At 43.2% G+C, this 18,976-nt stretch overlaps 1 protein-coding gene across 2 annotated transcripts in view; it reads right to left on the bottom strand.

The window, feature by feature from the left end:
* Positions 1–18,976, bottom strand: part of LOC135396546 (myotubularin-related protein 14-like) — a 226,801-nt gene that overhangs the window by 181,464 nt on the left and 26,361 nt on the right. For both annotated transcript variants that reach the window (XM_064627585.1, XM_064627586.1), the window contains exon 5: positions 5,511–5,586. In XM_064627585.1, the coding sequence (XP_064483655.1) occupies positions 5,511–5,586 (76 nt within the window). The remainder of the gene's footprint in view (positions 1–5,510; positions 5,587–18,976) is intronic.

The following is an 18,976-nucleotide window of genomic DNA, read 5'->3' as shown; positions in this document are numbered from 1 at the left end:
AGTGTTTACATTTGCCGGCCGCTCTCGTTTTACACTCGCAGTGTGCCTTCATGGGTTTGTGGTTCTCAGCATTTACTTTCAAACGAAATCAGGGTGTGTTTATAAACATTTATATGGTTTATTAAAAATCTGATTTTTTTCTGCAGCTATGTTCCTTCGGGACAGACCGGATGTCCGAATGCGGGCGTCGATTTAATTGCACGCGAAGCAAAGCCTATTTTGTGGGTGATGGAAACAACAAACTAGCAAAAGTGAAATACTAAATGAACAATGCTGTTTATCGTTAGTACAAAACAGACAAACTAGAAAAACCTATCTTTCATTGCAATAAATGCCAGCGTATATGACCATACTCGCATCCGCTTTTTCAGAATATGCCGAAGAAAAAAAACAAAAAACGGGGAGTCTTTCTCGACATATTTCGGAAAATGTCGAAAGCCACAAAACCTATGTCTGAGATATGCATGAAGCTGAAACGGGAAGACTAGTTGGGAAATTGCTATCACCGCACTGTCCCCTACCGGGTGTTCGAAGATATCTTCCACTTGAGAAAAGTGTCCGGACTCATAAAGCCTTCCTTGGTCTACAGTTGCACAGCGGTACGTAAAAAAAAAAAAAAAGAAAAACCCTGCTTCTTGAGGAGGTCGCATCTGAGTTAGATGCTAGCTGCTGCGTTCTCCATTGCGCAACACACGACAGTAGCCAGCGGTTAGTTCAGTCATACCGATTTCCTGCAGAAATGGCGCGTGTGTCAAATTTTCGCCGGGCCCTCTGGTTAGTGCACGGAGCCTATAAGGATGACTCGTTCTGGTTCACCGGTCAGTGGGGGTCAGCGCCTTGTCCCTTTGCTGCCGTAAACCAGTTTTGCCAGTTCTCAAGGAGAATTGGGGAGAGAAGGAGCGGCCGAATCATAACCGAGCGAGGAGAAAGGCTTTTTCAGAACCCCGAACAGCCGAGTAGCAGACGACAGAGGAGTAGAGACAACATTTCTCTAGACCAATCAGCGAGCGTTCTCCTTATAGCGTCAGCGCGAGGTTCCAGGCAGATTGCAGGCTCGTACAGCGCTTCAATGCCGTTGCGCACGGTCGCTTTTTGCGGCCTACTTTAATTTCAATATCTGCAATAATTATGACTCTGTGGTGTGAATTACTTCGCATGGTGCATCTTACTGGGCTACTTAACAGTTTTATAGTAAGAAAACTGGGTGTTAAAAATGACTTCCGTGCTAATTTAATATCCGAAACTCGGAACAAACTTGATGACGCATGCACAGTTGTGTAGCGAAAACGCAGTTCTCACATTTATTGCTTCAACACTAAACCACACCACACCACCACATCATCCCATTTATGTGTGTGTGTCTTCAACACTAAAGAGACACAAGCTTACAATACATTTCGTGCAACACAAAGTGAGGTGTTCCGCTATTCCAAATGTACCCTTTCCGTGTGCAGTGCTCACTGTTATGTGGCAGTACTTACATACGACAACCTCTACATCGCGATCGCGGGACGATGTGAACTCCTCGAAATCAGGGTACTCCTTGACGTAGTCGCAGGGCAGCTTTCACTTGCGTCCCATGTTGTCGTCAGCACTGCAACTAGTTGCCCTTTCAAAGAGACCACTCCGTATGACTGACTCCGTATTCGATGCTTATTTATGGGCTTAGGTGATGTGATGGACAAAGAAATCAAAAAACAGACTGGGGGAAAACCCGGGCGGTGAATCGTCAAGTGGTCGAGATGACCGCCGAAGACAACGGTAGGTCACGGAAACCATTATCATTATTTTGTGGTGGGGCCGGTATCCGAGGTCAGAAGAAACCCAGGACACAAAAGGAGACCAAGAACAATAACCCGGTTATCAGGAAAAACATCGGATTTTTTCGGATAAATCCGAAAACCCGGAACTCTAGTTATAAGATTTATATCATGTTTTCTGAAAAACAAAGCATATATGCAGCCCGACAAAATAAGATTGCAATCACAAGTGAAATATCCTTTTGGCTTCTGTGCAATCTCAAAACTCACAGTAGCAGAAAGCAAGCAATGACGGCGCTATTGTGGCGCCACCTGTTAGCCACTGAACCAACTGTGCGGTGAAAACGGTCAGACAGACTGCACACTGTCGGGAAGCTGTGGGGTATCACTGTACAACACACAGTCAGATTCGTGCTGCACCACTCGTTCTTCCCATGGTGTCAGCGGTCCCAAAAAGTCGAGGTCACGTCGTTGACAGCCTTCAAATCCTCCGTTTCGAACATCACACAGCCACAGAACGCTTGGTGTCTCCGAAGCGGTAGCAGACACTCCGGCCTGCGCGGTGCTACTCACCTCGATTATGTGACCCCAGGTCCAATGAGGAGCGTCCCTACCACTCGCATCACACAGTAACGCGTGTGGCAGCGCTCATCACGTGTCTATCGTGAAGGTGAAGGAGGGTGTTTCGCACACGGGAGATTCGGGGGGCTATTGCAGGCATCCCAATTTCGCTACAGTTGCACTAATTATGGGAAAACTGTTTTCGGGGGCCTAACATTCCATACAGACCAAAAACAGAAACAAAGTTGTGTGCATCTAGACTGCTCCTTTATTGTCTGAAAGGGAGAGGGAATTCCTGTTACAGGGCTGTTAAAAAAGCACATTCTGATAAAGTGTTGAAAGTTGGTGCTTAGTGTTGTGTGCGTTTGTGTTTCATCCTTTTAGTGCTTTTAAGTCATGCAGTGCATAAGATATGCACATCATTTGAGGTTGCTGAACTTGTATGTCAACCATAAGGCAAAAAGTAATCATTATGTGCAACCACTCTTGCACATAATGGTGCACTTTGTGCCAAACTAATTCGAAGCAATTAAAGCAGTATAAAGGCGAGTTCCCACATATAGCTCTTCGCTCTATAGGGCTAGAAAATAGCGCTCGAAACCTAGCGCTGTTTTTCCGTTTGCCGTTCTCACATACAACCGAGCACATAGCGCTATCCTGCTGGGGTCACGGGGTATCTCTTTGCGACGTGATGGACCGGTGCTACCGTGATTGCTTACTGTCGGCGTCGGGTACCCGCAGCATCAAGGGGGATGACACTTTCGATGCTGTGATCGCGACTTAGTAACCAAACACCCATGCATTGGCAGATGAAATATGGGATGAAACTCGTGGCCATTTTCGCGTCGTCGTCTTCCCGTCTTGCTGCTTCGAGTGATCGGAAGCAAAACAAACCCCAGCTTCCGCGACGTCACGGCTGAAAGAAGCTCACGATTGGTTAACGCAGACTCACCGCTCAATATAGCGCTAGAAAAGTTGACCGGGGCTCTACTTCGACAAGAGCGATTTTATAGCGGTTCGTAGCAATGCGAGGAGGAAAATATAGCGCAATTTTCTAGTGCTATGTAGCAAAGCGCTATATGTGGGGACTGGCCTTAATGCTAGAACTGATGCTTTTGAATATTCATTGTTCCTGCACTCTTTATCCGACAAGAATATCTTGTCAGGAAATATAGTTGGGGCAACCTCAGTAGACTTTTGTTGAAAGTATTTAATGGGCTGTGTTTAAAGGGGTGGCAACACATCATTCACATCAATGTAAACCTGCCAAGTTTTACATTCCAAGTTTTACAGCAAAGAGGATAATAGACACACAGAAAATCGTAAGTTAGGAATCGAGAGAGAGGACACATGCTTACGAATGCCAAAAGGAATGGGCAGAGCTCTGATGTCACAGCTTGACGAGTATGTGTGTTCAAGGGTTTATATCTTGCCAAGTATGGCGCACACATTTTGTTCCCTCAATACTCTAGTGTGTAATACAATATGTGCATGACGTAAGGAACTACACCTATCAAAGTGGCACAACCTCTTTAAATGTAAGGTGTCATGTATTATGCTCTATCTCAGTGTCCTTGTTGAGTCCAACCCCTGTGTGACCTTCACTATTAAGGCTGTAGTACTGATAAATAAATATGTAAGTAAATAAATATATTAACTGAATTCCATGTGTTAGCAGACAAACCAAAACAAGCATAAAACCAATCACTGGTGGGAAATTCATGATAGGAGTAGGTGCATGCAAATGAAAAAAAAAAAAAGGCTGACCAGGAGATATTGGTGACTGATGGTCTTAAAGCGCCATTTCAGCGTAAAATTCATGTCATCATGCTCAGAATGTCATTCCAATCTATTAGTCGCACATTCTATTATCACATAATACTGTTTTTTTTAAGTGACATGTAGGCAACTTAAAATTAATTTCTAATTCAGAGAAATATGACATTAAGATGTACACTTCGTGGCTAGCAACATTGTTCCACCAAGGTCACCTTCTATCCCCTTCACCACTAGGAGATAAGCACTCGTGTAATGACTAGGGCCCGGAAATTTAGGCACTAAAAACGACTGAAAAAGGCAGGCATTTAGGAAAAAAAAAAAAAATACTAAAATAGGCAATAAAAAGCAAAAATAGGCACGTTAGTCTGGTATGCTCTTTGGCTTTCTTGATGTTCCAGAATGCTCCATCAAGGAAAACTTGCCCGTTTAAAGGCTACTCTGACATCTGGTACATGAATGCTGAGGCAGCCGGGAAACACGCTATATTGAATAATACTTTGTTTTCCGCCCTCGAGGACCTTGAAAGGCCAAGAGAGGTCACATCTTTGGATCAAATGTACGCAAAAGAACAAAAGGTGCATGCAGTAATGAAAAATAAAATGTAGCACTCAGCACGAGCCTGAAAGCCGCACTCACACTTCTAAAAAAAGGCTCTTACAGCGTCTAAAAATGTTAAAAGGCTTCAATTCAATGGAGTCAATAAAAAGGCAGGCAACTTTTTCTTTTTTTATTGTGTGTTAGCGCCGCGAAGCAACTGTGGCTATGAGCGGCGTACAGATGTGGACAGTCGGAGAGAGGACAGCAGGAAGGAGTGGGGGACAGGGGGATTAGTATGCGTCCTGGGCTGAATTCAGGGGGAACTGTGCCGACATTCGTCTGGAAAGTCTTCGGAAAACCCAGGGAAAACCTCAGACAGCACAGTAGGATGCGAACCCACCACCTCCCAGTCTACAGCACGACCTTGGTTACCACGAACGAGCGGACGCCTTAGCCCACTCGGCCATGCCGCTGGTAGGCAGGCAACACCGAAAATGTCGTATTTTGGGTGTTTCTAGGCATTTATAGGCAAATGCCTAAAAATCCGGGCCCCAGTAATGACACAACCTGTTCATGGCGAAACCAAAAACAGTGAAGCATTTCGGATTCTATTAAAAATCAGCGTAGTGACACAATGTTGCAAACAACAATGCCAACATGTATATGTTCCATATTCAGTCTTTGAGTGACAATGAATTACAAGACAAAATACATATCATTTTTCACGCCAGAGCGGACTCTCGAAAAGTCAGTGGTACCTGGCGGCCACAGCAGTCAAAAGTCTTAGGTACCTTTCTGCATTCCGATTTTGTTTACTATATTGCTGCTTAGTGAACAAAGTGAATAAAACCACGATTATACGAGGTGACCCACCTGCAAAGAGGAACTCGTACCCTGAACGTCCATAGATCTCAGGACCACCTGACAGTGTTGCTGACCTGCAGACATACTAAAAAACGAAAGAATACTCTTAGTGCATGACTGACAAGGCAAGCTAGCCACTTATCAAAAACAGAGTTACACAGACATTTACATAACTACATGAATTTTGAAAGGTGTCCAGATAGCTGCAAAGACTCATTGTCATTACCTATTTCTTCGATTTTTCATGCCAATTTCTGGATTATCGAATATATGCCAAAGAACGAGCAAGGAAATGCATGGCTTATCACCGAACGCTAGAAGAACCCTTGATCAGCATGTACTTTAAAAGCAAGCAGTAAACAAATTACGCTGGTATTAAAGAGAATGACTAAAAAATTAAAAATATTGCTGCTGCTTGCTGTAATAAACAGGCCATGATATGCAGTACCCCTAATTGTTCCTATATTATTTTGCCCGTCTAATTCAAGATAAAGGAAGTGGCTGCTGGAGGTGCAGGATACAGCATTCATATCAAAGTGGCTGATTTGTTTTGAACACCAACTGTAACAAACCAGGAGATATTTCATGTGTGTTACATAAATGGCTACTTCTGTTACAGTACTGCTGTTCACATGCGGTTGAGGAAACTGTTTTTTAGGACTCTCTACTAAAAAGAAATAAAGGGCTATAACCGCTAATGATTTAGCCATTTCTGGTCATGACAACCATCGAGGCAGCAGAGGCAACACAGATGGGAAAGATACACAGAAACAACAGAACATCTGCTGCTTCTGGTACCTACTAGAAATCATGCACATCGTCACTTTGTCTGTGACTTGTCCTGCTGTGCCAAGAAACCACACAAACAAAAAACATCTACACCATCAATACAAACTACTAAGTAATGTATCATTTGTGAGAAATGTGGTGCTCCTTAACACACTCTTCAGCTTATGTGTGTGTGTGTGCTTCAGAAAAAGTGGACATGCAGACCTGGCTGCAATATCAACTAAAATAGGAACAGTCTCCCACTATTCGTGTCACATATTCAGTAAAATAAACAACAAAACATTGATTGTCCTCTACTTCCAAATCTGAAGATTTTGAAAGTGCTGGGACAAGTAAGCTTTGCTATTCTCTTTTTTGAGAACTACACAATGTATGAACTTTACTGCAAAGTTTTGGCTGTATCAGTGGCTTAGTGGTAACAGGAACAGTGGTTCAACATGCTCGTGTTGTTGTAAAATTTTTTGTCCCTCTATGAACAGTCACTCCTGCGCTCACTGTTGTTTCTCTCCACCATGCACTTTCACTCAACTGTTTAAGTGGCACAAAGAGAATCAGCCACAAATTCAGCCAGCAATACATGCACTGCACATTCAGCGCAGCTGCTCAGTATCTTCTGTACATCTGAAATGCGAGAAGCACTTAGTTTTATTTTCGTCTAAAAACCTTGTTTTCACATCCTTTACCCAATTTTACAGTTCCTGAAATAAAATTTCGTTCTTGGAAATAAAGCAACACAAAGGTAATGGTCCATAAAGTTTTTATTAAAATAATCAGTACAATATGGCAGTCAACGCTAAAAGAACAGAATATTATTATCAAGCTCAGACTCCTTGAGTACTGGAAAATAGTGTACGAAAATCACGGTATAAATAATGGCTAAGCCCAAAATACTGATGTGCTCCGGGTCCTTGATTATGCAGTCAACCCTCAATTTACAAAATCTCAGGCATTATGAACCATGCCTTGTTGGACGATGCACATCCCAGTTTTTTCTCCTTAGGTTTATGTGCCCTCAGTTTCTGAACAGTGAACGCATGTTTCAGTAACAAACCTTCAAGACCTTTTGAATCTCAATTTATGAACAAGGTAAGTTTAGTCATCCAGGAGAATAACACATCAACAGAGGTCAACAAAGCACAAACATAAAGCGTCGCATGTACTGCTGTTCACGGGCAAAATAATAAAAGGTGATTCACATATTTATCACAAAGTATGGTACGTCTTTCTGGGGTACGGACAGGCAAGCATGAAGCAAGCAATTTTAAATGCACGCATATCAATGCAGTATTTCAGAGACAGGAATTACCAGTCAAGCGTTACATTACTAATGTCTCTTCTGAGCAAGTCTGACATAGGAAAAACTATGGTGCAGATCGCTATTAAGTCGAGCCCGTTTATAACGATCTTCAATACAGTGATAACGTACAATTACGTAGTGATTATGAGTGATTAAAGTGATTACGATCAAATTGCTCGTTCCCGTCAGTTCACCCATTGAGGTACATGTAAACAAGACATCAATATAACGATCGTCTTGAAAGTGTTAACTCGCATATAGTGATAAAAATTCTCCCGACAGCCAGTAAAACGTGAGAAAACCGAGAAACAAGATTCCATTTTTTCATTGAAAAAAAAAAAAAAAAAGAAATTAAGGAGGCATTTTCGAGAGCCTTAGCCTCCGTGAACCTTAAAGTAAAAATGTGCGTAACTGTCAGCGATGAGATGTGTGCGACTTCCAAGGCGCTCGTGAGAAGTAGAGGATGGATATAGCAGGAGCAGGCAAGCTAGCTGGTGTTGAATTGATGTTAACATTGCCTTGAGTTTGAGGGGAAAACACAGGATGAACACAGGACGAGACAAATAAGACTCACGAACCAGCAATGAAGCTTTAATACACAAAGTGCAAGGGAGACAGGGTGAAAAGAATATAGTGTACACTTCGGCGTCGGGCGCGTAATACGAACCTCTTAACGGTCGATGGTAGCGTCGATAACTGTACAAGGGAACGTGTGAGCTTGCAAAAAATTGAAAGGTATTCCAAAGCAACACAAATTGCAAAAAGGATGATAAAAAGTAAAAAATATTGATAACAGTAACAGTAAAATATATAAAAATATAAACATACAAGTAAAACTCAGAAGTGAATAAGGTACGCAACTTGGAACAAAGTGTGTTTGAGTCTCTCCCATGGAATTAGTCAAGATTAAAGAAGTTATCCTAGGGTAACGGGACTAAGGAGAGTGACCAAGCCTTCTGGGAGGACAACGCTAGGTTGGCTCACACATCCTTTTGTAGTTGCTATTAGGGAGGATTCTAGTAGGGTGCGGGACAGTTTGGCATTGCAGGAGATTAAACAGTTGGTTCCGGGAAAGTCTGCCGAACAACCTGAACAGGCCTCCAGATGTTTAAAAAGCTCAGAAGTACTTGATTTGTTTTTGACATTATTAGCGTGTTCCCGAAGCCAATTGTTCAGACATTGGCCACTCTGGCCAATGTAGGAACCCCCACACCGAAGAGGTATACAGTGCACGCACGACTTTTTGCAGTCTACGAACTTTTTTGTGTGGGATGTGGTGCACTGCTGACTTTGACCAGATTTCATGAAGGGTATGAGGGTGGACAGCTTGTTGTGAACAGAGTAGGCTACTCTGATTCCTTGCGAGGTTGTAAATTTTCCTAAGGCATGTGAAATACCGCTGTAAAAAGGTAGGACCACGCATTGGTTCACTGGGCGATCAGGGTTCGTGGGTTTTGGGGGATTGAGGAGATTTTGCAGGTGAGTAAGAACAAATACCGTTGACCGCATGACTCTAGGTGGTGTAGTATTTTTATTATAATTCAATGACATGTTTTCTGGGACACCCTGTATATTGCATCCGACTGGAAGCCAGCTTCTTTGAGGCGGCTGATTTGTTGGGACACAGCAGTAGGGACTTTATGAATGCAGGATTTTTTAACAGCAGAACCCAAGACAGAATTGATTATACCTGACTTTGCGGCTTTGGGATGACAACTCCACCTTGACAGTAGCGGTTTCAGGTCGGTACGGCCATACTCCCAGCACAATGTAGGACTAGAGATGAAGGTTATGTCTAGGAAAAGTTAGACTGCTGTTTGAGGGGACTTCTGAAGTAAAGACCAATTCAGGACAAGTCCTTTGAGCACAGGCCATGTGTTCAGTTATGGAGTCTGAATGTGAAGCTCAAATAATTATATCAACGTATCGTCGGACAAGAGTTGTGCCACGACCTTATTTGAAATAGGAGGATAGTGATCGGTCAAGTGCGGAAAGGTAAATCTCGCTGAGCTTGGGTGCGACAGAAGAACCAATGCAAATTCCCTTAGACTGTGTGAAATGACTATCGTTGAAGCTGATAACTGTAGACAAAAGGTAAAGTAGAAAGTTATCTCTGACTATACGGAAAATTCCTTGAAGCGCATATTCCTGCCAAACGCTATCAGTATTCGAAATTCTGACGATCTCCTTGATGACATTGTGCCTTATCACCAGAGAGCGGATTTTAAGGCACTAAAAAGACGTGTTTGAGGCGCCTAAAAAGGCACTAAAAACGTCCCAAAAGAGCGTGAATTTTCTCGTAATAGGCACTATCAATATTGCACTACCAGCACTACAAGCGATGCTGCGCGTATTGGTTGCTTTACGGTAACATGTCACTCTATCGCCTGCACCTCGGTGGCAATTGCTGCTCAGAAAAAGTATGCTCCAATTATAAATTTTGATGTGATTCTTCGGTTGCACTGCAAAGATTACATAAAGTCACAAGAGAAATAGGAAGGAAAATATTATGAACATTTCGGCGTCCAGAAAACCGCTCTGATCGCATGGCACTCTTTCTTTGGAAAGCACCGTGCACGCATCTTCTTATTGAAAGCGTGAAGACAGTAAAGAACAAGCACCAGTTCAACGTGTTCCGGGGTAAAATTCTGTCTACGAATTGTCCTACATGCCTAAAACGGCCTCGCGACGTCGACCGATTTTACGGTGCATGCCGGTACAGGCACAGGTACTTGTGAGCGATATCGCTGGGAGAAGGAGCCTTACTACCAGAGCTGTAAAGTAGCTCATTAAAGGTAATTGAGTTACTGTAAGTAACTACTTTTTGCGTAACTAATTATTGTAACCAAATACTTACTGAAACATGTATCCGTAACTGTAACTTAAATACTTTTTCGAGTAACTTGTACACTTAGGGAAGTTACTTCTTCGATCGAGTTTCCATGTGTGTGTTAGGTCCTGTCGTGGAACGTGATTCCAATGATAACCTTAAAAATATCCTGGTGTTAAGAACAAATTTACCAGCATTATCAGCGCGACTGCCAAGCATGTTGTGGGTCGTTCCAGAAGTTTGTTTTCAATAAGTATTACGTATGACACACTGTATGTCAAATTTTTACATATGGTCACCTTCAAAATGAGTAGCTGGAAATAACTGAAAAGTAACTCAATAAGGTTTCACGAGTAACTGACTAACTGAGGTGCATTTCTGTCTAGGTAACTTTCCTGTAATGTCGTTATTTTTAGAGTCATGTAACTGTCAGTTAATTACACTTTGAGTTGTTTATACAGCCATGCCCTGGTCACCACTAAGCACAGCTGCACGGGCAGACGTGGTGTTGCACCGTGTACAAGGAATACAGGTGAAAAATAATCTATTTTCGGCCACAGGGGGAAGACACTTGCATTCGGTGATGTAGCGTGGCAAAGCATGCCCTTTTTCGTTGCAAAAACTATTAAATAAACACGAAACAGCAAGTAAAGTGCCCAAGAGATAAACTGATGTTCTGAGGCTGGAACAACAAGGAGGGACAGATACAAACAAAGCCTCAATTGCCTAAGAAATCAGGTGCCGCTTGCGTCGATTTCCGTCGTATGAATGTGTGTATGAGTGAGCAAAAATGTAAGAGTGAAAGGAGGGTGAGTGAGAGTGAGTGGCTGGTTTATCGTCCCTTCAGATGACGCACCCCGAAAGTCACTGGGGAGGCGTGTTAGCTTAGCTCAATTGGTAGAGCCCTGGACCGGCAATCCAGAAGATGTGGGTTCGATCCCTACAGCTGGCTAACCTTTTCAGTGACTTTCATCTTTCATCGTAAAGTGCCCATTTAGGCACTTATCGGCGTCCATTTTCAAAAAAGGCACTAATCGAAAAAAAAAAAAGGCAAAAAAGGCATTAACTTTAGGGTACTAATAGGTCCCCTTCGACCTGATTCGTGCTTAGAACATCAAAAGGCATCATCTGTACGACTCCCAACGAAAAGGCATATGCCTGAAAATCCGCTCTCTGCTTATCACACACATCGCTACTTCACATACATCACATACATCGCTTGCTTTCAAGGACCTCTATTTCTCACTCGACACCGCAATCCTATTTTCCAGATAAGGGACATCATTGAGAAGCATTTAATTTGTTTTCAAACAAATGCAGCGATCCAACTTTCCTCCTTTCTCAAACTTTACCTTTCATCTACAGTTGTCAGCTTCAATAATAGTCTTTTCACACAGTCTAAGGGAATTTGCATTGGTTCTTCTGTCGCACCCAAGCTCAGCGAGATTTACCTTTCCGCACTTGACCGATCACTATCCTCCTATTTCAAATAAGGTCGTGGCACAACTCTTGTCCGACGATACGTTGATATAATTATTTGAGCTTCACATTCAGACTCCATAACTGAACACATGGCCTGTGCTCAAAGGACTTGTCCTGAATTGGTCTTTACTTCAGAAGTCCCCTCAAACAGCAGTCTACGTTTCCTAGACGTAACCTTCATCTCTAGTCCTACATTGTGCTGGGAGTATGGCCGTACCGACCTGAAACCGCTACTGTCAAGGTGGAGTTGTCATCCCAAAGCCGCAAAGTCAGGTATAATCAATTCTGTCTTGGGTTCTGCTGTTAAAAAATCCTGCATTCATAAAGTCCCTACCGCTGTGTCCCAACAAATCAGCCGCCTCAAAGAAGCTGGCTTCCAGTCAGATGCAAATATACACACCTGCAAAATCTCCTCAATCCCCCAAACCCCACGAACCCTGATCGCCCAGTGAACCAATGCGTGGTCCTACCTTCTTACCGCGGTATTTCACATGCCTTAGGAAAATTTACAACCTCGCAAGGAATCAGAGTAGCCTACTCTGTTCACAAGAAGCTGTCCACCCTCATACCCTTCATGAAATCTGGTCAAAGTCAGCAGTGCACCACATCCCACACAAAAAAGTTCGTAGACTGCAAAAAGTCGTGCGTGCACTGTATACCTCTTCGGTGTGGGGGTTCCTACATTGGCCAGAGTGGCCGATGTCTGAACAATTGGCTTCGGGAACACGCTAATAATGTCAAAAACAAATCAAGTACTTCTGAGCTTTTTAAACATCTGGAAGTCTGTTCAGGTTGTTCGGCAGACTTTCCCGGAACCAACTGTTTAATCTCCTGCAATGCCAAACTGTCCCGCACCCTACTAGAATCCTCCCTAATAGCAACTACAAAAGGATGTGTGAGCCAACCTAGCGTTGTCCTCCCAGAAGGCTTGGTCACTCTCCTTAGTCCCGTTACCCTAGGATAACTTCTTTAATCTTGACTAATTCCATGGGAGAGACTCAAACACACTTTGTTCCAAGTTGCGTACCTTATTCACTTCTGAGTTTTACTTGTATGTGTATATTTTTATATAATGTAGTGTTGCTGTTATCAATATTTTTTACTTTTTATCATTCTTTTTGCAATTTGTGTTGCTTTGGAATACCTTTCCATTCTTTGCAAGCTCACACGTTCTCTTGTGCAGTTATAGACGCTACCATCGACCGTTAAGAGGTTCGTGTTAAGTGCCTGATATTCACTTACTCCGAGACGCCGAAGTGTACACTTTATTCTTTTTACCCTGTCTCCCTTGCACTTTGCGTATTAAAGCTTTGTTGCTGGTTCGTGAGTCTATCTGTTTGTCTCGTCCTGTGTTTTCCCCTCAAACTCAAGGCAATGTTAACGTCAAGTGGAGGATGTTGCACCCTCTACAAATCGTTATCTCGCCCTCAAGTTTTGTTTGTGTTGATGCGTGCTACGATGGCGTCAGTGGTTCCGAAACACATTTCAATGAGGAAATGCACGTGGCTCGACTCTAAGTTGCACGTGCTCAACAGATCTTGTACCAGTGCAAAACCTTGTTGCGAAGTACAGTGCCTTCCAAAATACAAGTTGGCAGACAATTGCGTGCCGCCACTCAAACATGTGTCAATGAATTATCCGTGGACGAGGCGTGTTCTAATGGACAATGCAGTTCCAATACTGAGAATACGGCACTGGGTAATGAGCAAGGAACGAAGTAGCCTATCTCAAGAGGTACAGAGCCAAACTTGGTATCGGCAGCTATGCTGTCCATGGAAAAGTTTTTGACACAAAGTTTCATCAATCTAGAGCTAGATCAAATGCTTTTGTGCTCTCAATAAATGTGCATGTTCAGCAATGTTCTACTTGCATCGTTCTACTTCGTTTACATGATCCCGACCAGAGATTTCGCATTCCCGTCTATATGGTTATAAACGGGCTCGACCGTATGAGCTATTCTCAAAAAGAAACATATTCCTACGGCACAATGCATTTCCTATCATTCTAGCGCTTTTGTGCACTTCTGCTTACTGCAAACCTCATCCATAGAGCGAAAAGCGATAAAACCGTGAACATGAGACAAGACGTATACATGCAACACAGAGCACTTACTGTGAACATTTTATTTCCGGACATACGTGCAGTCCTTTTTAACTGTGCAGAAGGTATTCCCTCTTCCTGTCTATCAAGGATACACTTTCAGAGCTAATACATGTGTTGCCTGTCAGCCCATATCTCTCGTTCACTCTGTTTCTTCCCTTTAACCTCTGCCCTGTCATACATCCCTATGCATTCCCTAGCATGCAGCAAATACAAGTTCCCTTGACTAATTTTTATATTGGTCCTGTGTTATCTTTCCTACACGTTAAGGCATGTCCCATACGTATTTGTTGCCGCAGCTCAATGGAATTTGGTAAACAACTGCGGATCACGTGTAAAATCAAACACGTGGAACCAGATGTGGGTTGTGCAACCCACATCTGCTTCCATGTGTTTGATTTTACAAAAGCTTTTGTTTATCCTGGTTAACCTACAAGTGTAAGGATGCGAATTTCTTATTGTGCCCACACGCTACCATTACGGTCTGCTTTCGTGCCATCTTTGTCAGGTTATGTTAAATCCCATGGATGTAGGAATCATTACAACCCTTCCTTAGCGTATGTCTGGTTTACCTCCTGCTTCACAGCCTAATTCATTTAACATCTTGCAGACCATGTCCGGACGACACCCTGTGTTAACTGTCTAACATAACCTCGTTAACTGCCTCTGGAAGCTTTCAGCAGTTTCATGGAAACAAGATCTGAAAAGAGCTGCCTGGAAAGGCAGGCAACCAGGATTGCCAGGCCAAAATCCTGAAAAGTCGCCAACACGCGCTGAGAGAGTAGCCAAAAGTAGCCAATTTTGCATGTATGTAGCCAATTAATGCAGCCAGAGGTGTAAGCTAGTGGTGTGTAGGCACCCTGTCACACGGAATGAGCTGAGCTCCTCTGAGGTAGACGTACCACTAATTGTGCTTTGTACTACAACACATGCAATGCATATATTGAATGGTTAGTAAAATCTAGAGCTCAGTGTCGGTGGATTAATTTCACCAAACCGAGGTTTCTAACAGAGTGCTAAACTCCAGCACATAAGGACCGTATGTGTGTCCAGAAATAAACTGTTGACAGTAAGAACTATGTCTTGTTTCATATTTGTGGTTTTTAGCTCTCTTAGCCCTATGGAAGTCAAATACCAACAAGACCAAAAAGTAGGGCTGTGCAAGCAGCAAAATTTTCGAGCTTGAGTCGAGTTAGAGTACTTGGCATTCCATTAAATGATAGGTAATGCGTAGAAGTAGGAAGATACATATAAAATTATAAAACCTTTATTAAAACAATGTGCTATCTAAGTACAACATTGCTGAATACCTGTTACAACCATAAGAAGAATAGAGAGGCTTACAAGTTATTGTGTAAGAAAACTAGTCTTTCTACAAGCTGTGGTTTAAGACATTCTCTTCTTGTGGCCACACTGTTCCCCGAAGAGGAAAATGATAGTTTGCTCGGCACTGAGGTGATCGGTATGGCTATGTATTCCCTGGCCAGCCTAGAAAGGTACCCCTAGACTAGGTAGCCTAGGGTACTTGTGTAACCCTGTACACTTCCACCACTGAAGCGGATCCATCTCTCGTGGGAGAAGGCCTTCCTCACAATAATCACTCATTTCCTTCTCGACGGATAAATGTCAGGATGCAGGAACGTTTGAAGCCAGCTTGTCAAAAGCCTCCCAAACCCTTTGTGATGAGGTAGCGCTTGGCTGGGGTACACTTGTTGGGGCTCAGAAATATTCTCCGCAAGTCGTGTGGCATGGTGCTGCACAGTGTCTTTGATCCATGTCAACTTGTGAGTAATTGCAACATACACAGTTCATTTATAGTGAGGGTCCAAGAACTTGGACATAGCAGCAGTTTCATCAAGATCATATGTGGGAACCGGGCAGTAATAGCTGTGGCAAAGATTTCAGCAAAGCTAGATTTGTGTTTCTGTTGCGAATTAGGGGTATTTGGGTGTGTAACGTCGCATATTTCTCACCACTCAGTGTGAGGCATCATACAGGGACTTCAGCATCTCCACAAAGTCAGCGACTTCTCTCCATTCCGAAGATGAAAAGCATTCAATGTCTGCATCAGATGTTACAAGCTTTACAGTAATGGCTTCTTTAAAGGCACCATGAAAGGATATTTGACAAGCCTACGATCATTTTCAATTTGTTCCTCTGTACTTAAGCATTCACCCTGTGAAATATGAAGTTGAAAATCGTTCATATAGTGAAAATATTCCATATTAACTACGGCCATGAACGGCGGATGCTACGACCCGCCTGCGAGGCAAACTGGCCGTGACATCATACACAGGGAATGTTGCCAATTCGCGGACGGTCTTTTGCTAGCATATTGCAAAATTTGCAAGAAAGCTTGTACGCTTCGCCATGAAATACTGTAAACGTATTTTTAAACGCGATGTATTAATTTTTGCAAATCGCTCATCTCATTCAGTTGCTTGCAGTTATTCGCGTGTATTTTATTTCGCAATTCCAGAGCAGCTTGCTTTCGCGGGATTAATGTCAAGCTGTGTTAGGCGTCCAGTCGGCACATGTTTTCGAGGGTTTTTCCTGTCGACCTCAAAAGTGCATGGTACATGACATGTCTGTAAGCAAGTTCCAGCAAGATGTACCAGCGAACTGCAACCGAACGACCAAGCAGTGAATTCCTTGTTAGAAGACAACCCGTGAAAAGTTCACTAAACGGTACGTCACATGTGTGAAAGCTATACTAGACAGGAACTGTTCTCCTTCCGAAGTCAGGGTGGACCACCGTGCTGAGAGTATCAAACCCATTCATGCTGCGTGGTTGACTGAAGCTTTCTAGAAAATCTCTCTGCGTGATGCCACTATTCATTCAGACTCTGTGCAAGCAGGACTGGCTCAAATAACATATAGGACAAATGTGAAAATAAAGGAACATGTATCCTTTGTACATTTTGTTGCTTTGTCACAATTTAAGTGACAGAATATCTGGCCAGTGCGTCAAGGCGATGCGTCAAGGCAACGGGTCAATCTATCAAGGTGCTATGTCTCATTTTTCCCAAATACAATTTTCCGAGATTTTTTAGCAGCTTCCATATTCGCGCAAATTAATACATAGCAAATAAAAATATGTTTACAGTATGTTTTAATTTGACCTGGAGCTCAGATCGTATCGAATCATTGAGACAGAATCCTACGATAACTTTAATGTTGCCGTTAATTGTCAGCATGCTTACCGGAGCAAGTTTTCCTCTCTGAGCTTCTTCGTCGTCAGAAAATGTCTCTGTCGGTGGCCTTTTTAGGAGCTGTTGCGTACGGAACGAATCCTAGACGCTGTGTGCGTCACAATCTCTTCCTCCATCACTGACACTTTGCGTTTTGCCATGTTTCTACTGATTTCGACACAGATATAAGACTTCATTGTTGTCCAAACCGAAACCATGCACCCACGTGGTCCTGCGGAGTGTGTGCTCTCGGTCGACCAGAATTGACTGAGAGGACTGGAATTTGACGATGTAAGCCCACTTCGAAGGGGTGTATCTGGTGGTCACGCCCGGCTATTTTTGCGTGGTAACTGCGCCCCCGGTGCAGTAAATACGGTTAAAAGTGTGTGTGTGTATGATAGTGAGGGTTCATGAGAACCGTTTCTGGCAGAGTACGCAGAATTCGCGAAAATCATTTCATGGTCCCTTTAAGCTACAGGAGTCTTGAAAACATCAAATACTGACTGTTCCAACATGTGTCGACTTCTTGCACCACGCGGAGAGCAGTTTTTTTCATTTGCAGCAACACATAATGCAACCTTTTTTGTGCTGCTGGACTGTGTTTGTAGTGTCCAACTATTGACTTGCCCTTTTTTGCATAACGTACTTCAAGCCAAGCACTCTTGTTTGGCATCAAATTGCAAGCTGAAGCATATGAGCAAAGCATGAGCGTTCATACCATTTCAGTTTCTTTACGGCGGCATGAATATTCCTTCCATTGCCAGTAACGATATAAAGTTTGTATTTCTCAGTGGCTATGCCCCATTCTTCACACAGTGCATTCAAAGCAGCAGCAATATTATTAGCTGTGTGTTTCTCGGTGGAGTGTCTCCACAGTCCTGTCTGCTGTCCCCACTTTTCTTCCTATATTCTGCTATTGCTACTGGGTGAGCATTCAAATGCCTCACAAGGGCCGTCGTTGAACCTGCTGGAGTCCTCGAAGTGCTGGAGTAGAGGTGTGTGTGGCTGCGCCGAGGAGCCGCCGCTCTGGAGCATGCATTGCACAAAGCGTTCGTGCTGGAAATTTTCGTAAAGTAGTCCCACACAAGGCTTCTAGCCCTTTTCGGTTGTTGTGCAGATGCACTTTCTTCACTCTTGTCAGACATCCCTGTATTTTATGAATTAGGAGAACCAAAAAAAAAAGCTCCTAAAAAGACGCTCCCCACCAAAGAAATGAAACTTGAAATGCTTCAAATACGCTTCCACGCACGCGCGCAACGCTTCCATAGCCAGCAGTAGCCAGTTGAAGTCAGTTTGCTACTCAAAGCCTCTACTCAGTCCGTAGCTGAGTCGAGGTTAGCCGAAGCTGATAGTGAAAACAAGATGGCGGGATTATTGATATTGACCACAGGAGTGACACAAACCCGCCATTGTTGTAACTACCTTCAAGCGGGTGATTTTCACAAAGCGGCCATCTTGTCGTGGTCACACGTCATACGCAACGTCATTTTGAGGTCACGTGACTTTGTTTACATGTCGTTTTAGCGCGTGCCGACATATTCCCATTAGCATAAAGTCAAAAGATGAACGTATTTTGCCAGCGTAAACTAAACTGTGCTTCTTCCGTGACATGGTGTCCCATATCTCCTTAGTTTAAGTACATCACACTGGCTCAGTATGTTTTAACACGGTGTCGACATCACATCTTTGAAAGTGGTCAACAGTACAAGCCCTCATGTACCAAACTGTAATGTGTACCAACCCGGGATCGAAAAATGTCCAAAATGGTGCACGAAAAGAGAAAACG

Source organism: Ornithodoros turicata, chromosome 6 (assembly GCF_037126465.1).
Source record: "Ornithodoros turicata isolate Travis chromosome 6, ASM3712646v1, whole genome shotgun sequence".
Taxonomy (NCBI): domain Eukaryota; kingdom Metazoa; phylum Arthropoda; class Arachnida; order Ixodida; family Argasidae; genus Ornithodoros; species Ornithodoros turicata.
Note: the sequence above shows the minus strand (reverse complement) of the source record. Positions and strands in the feature narration are given on the sequence as shown.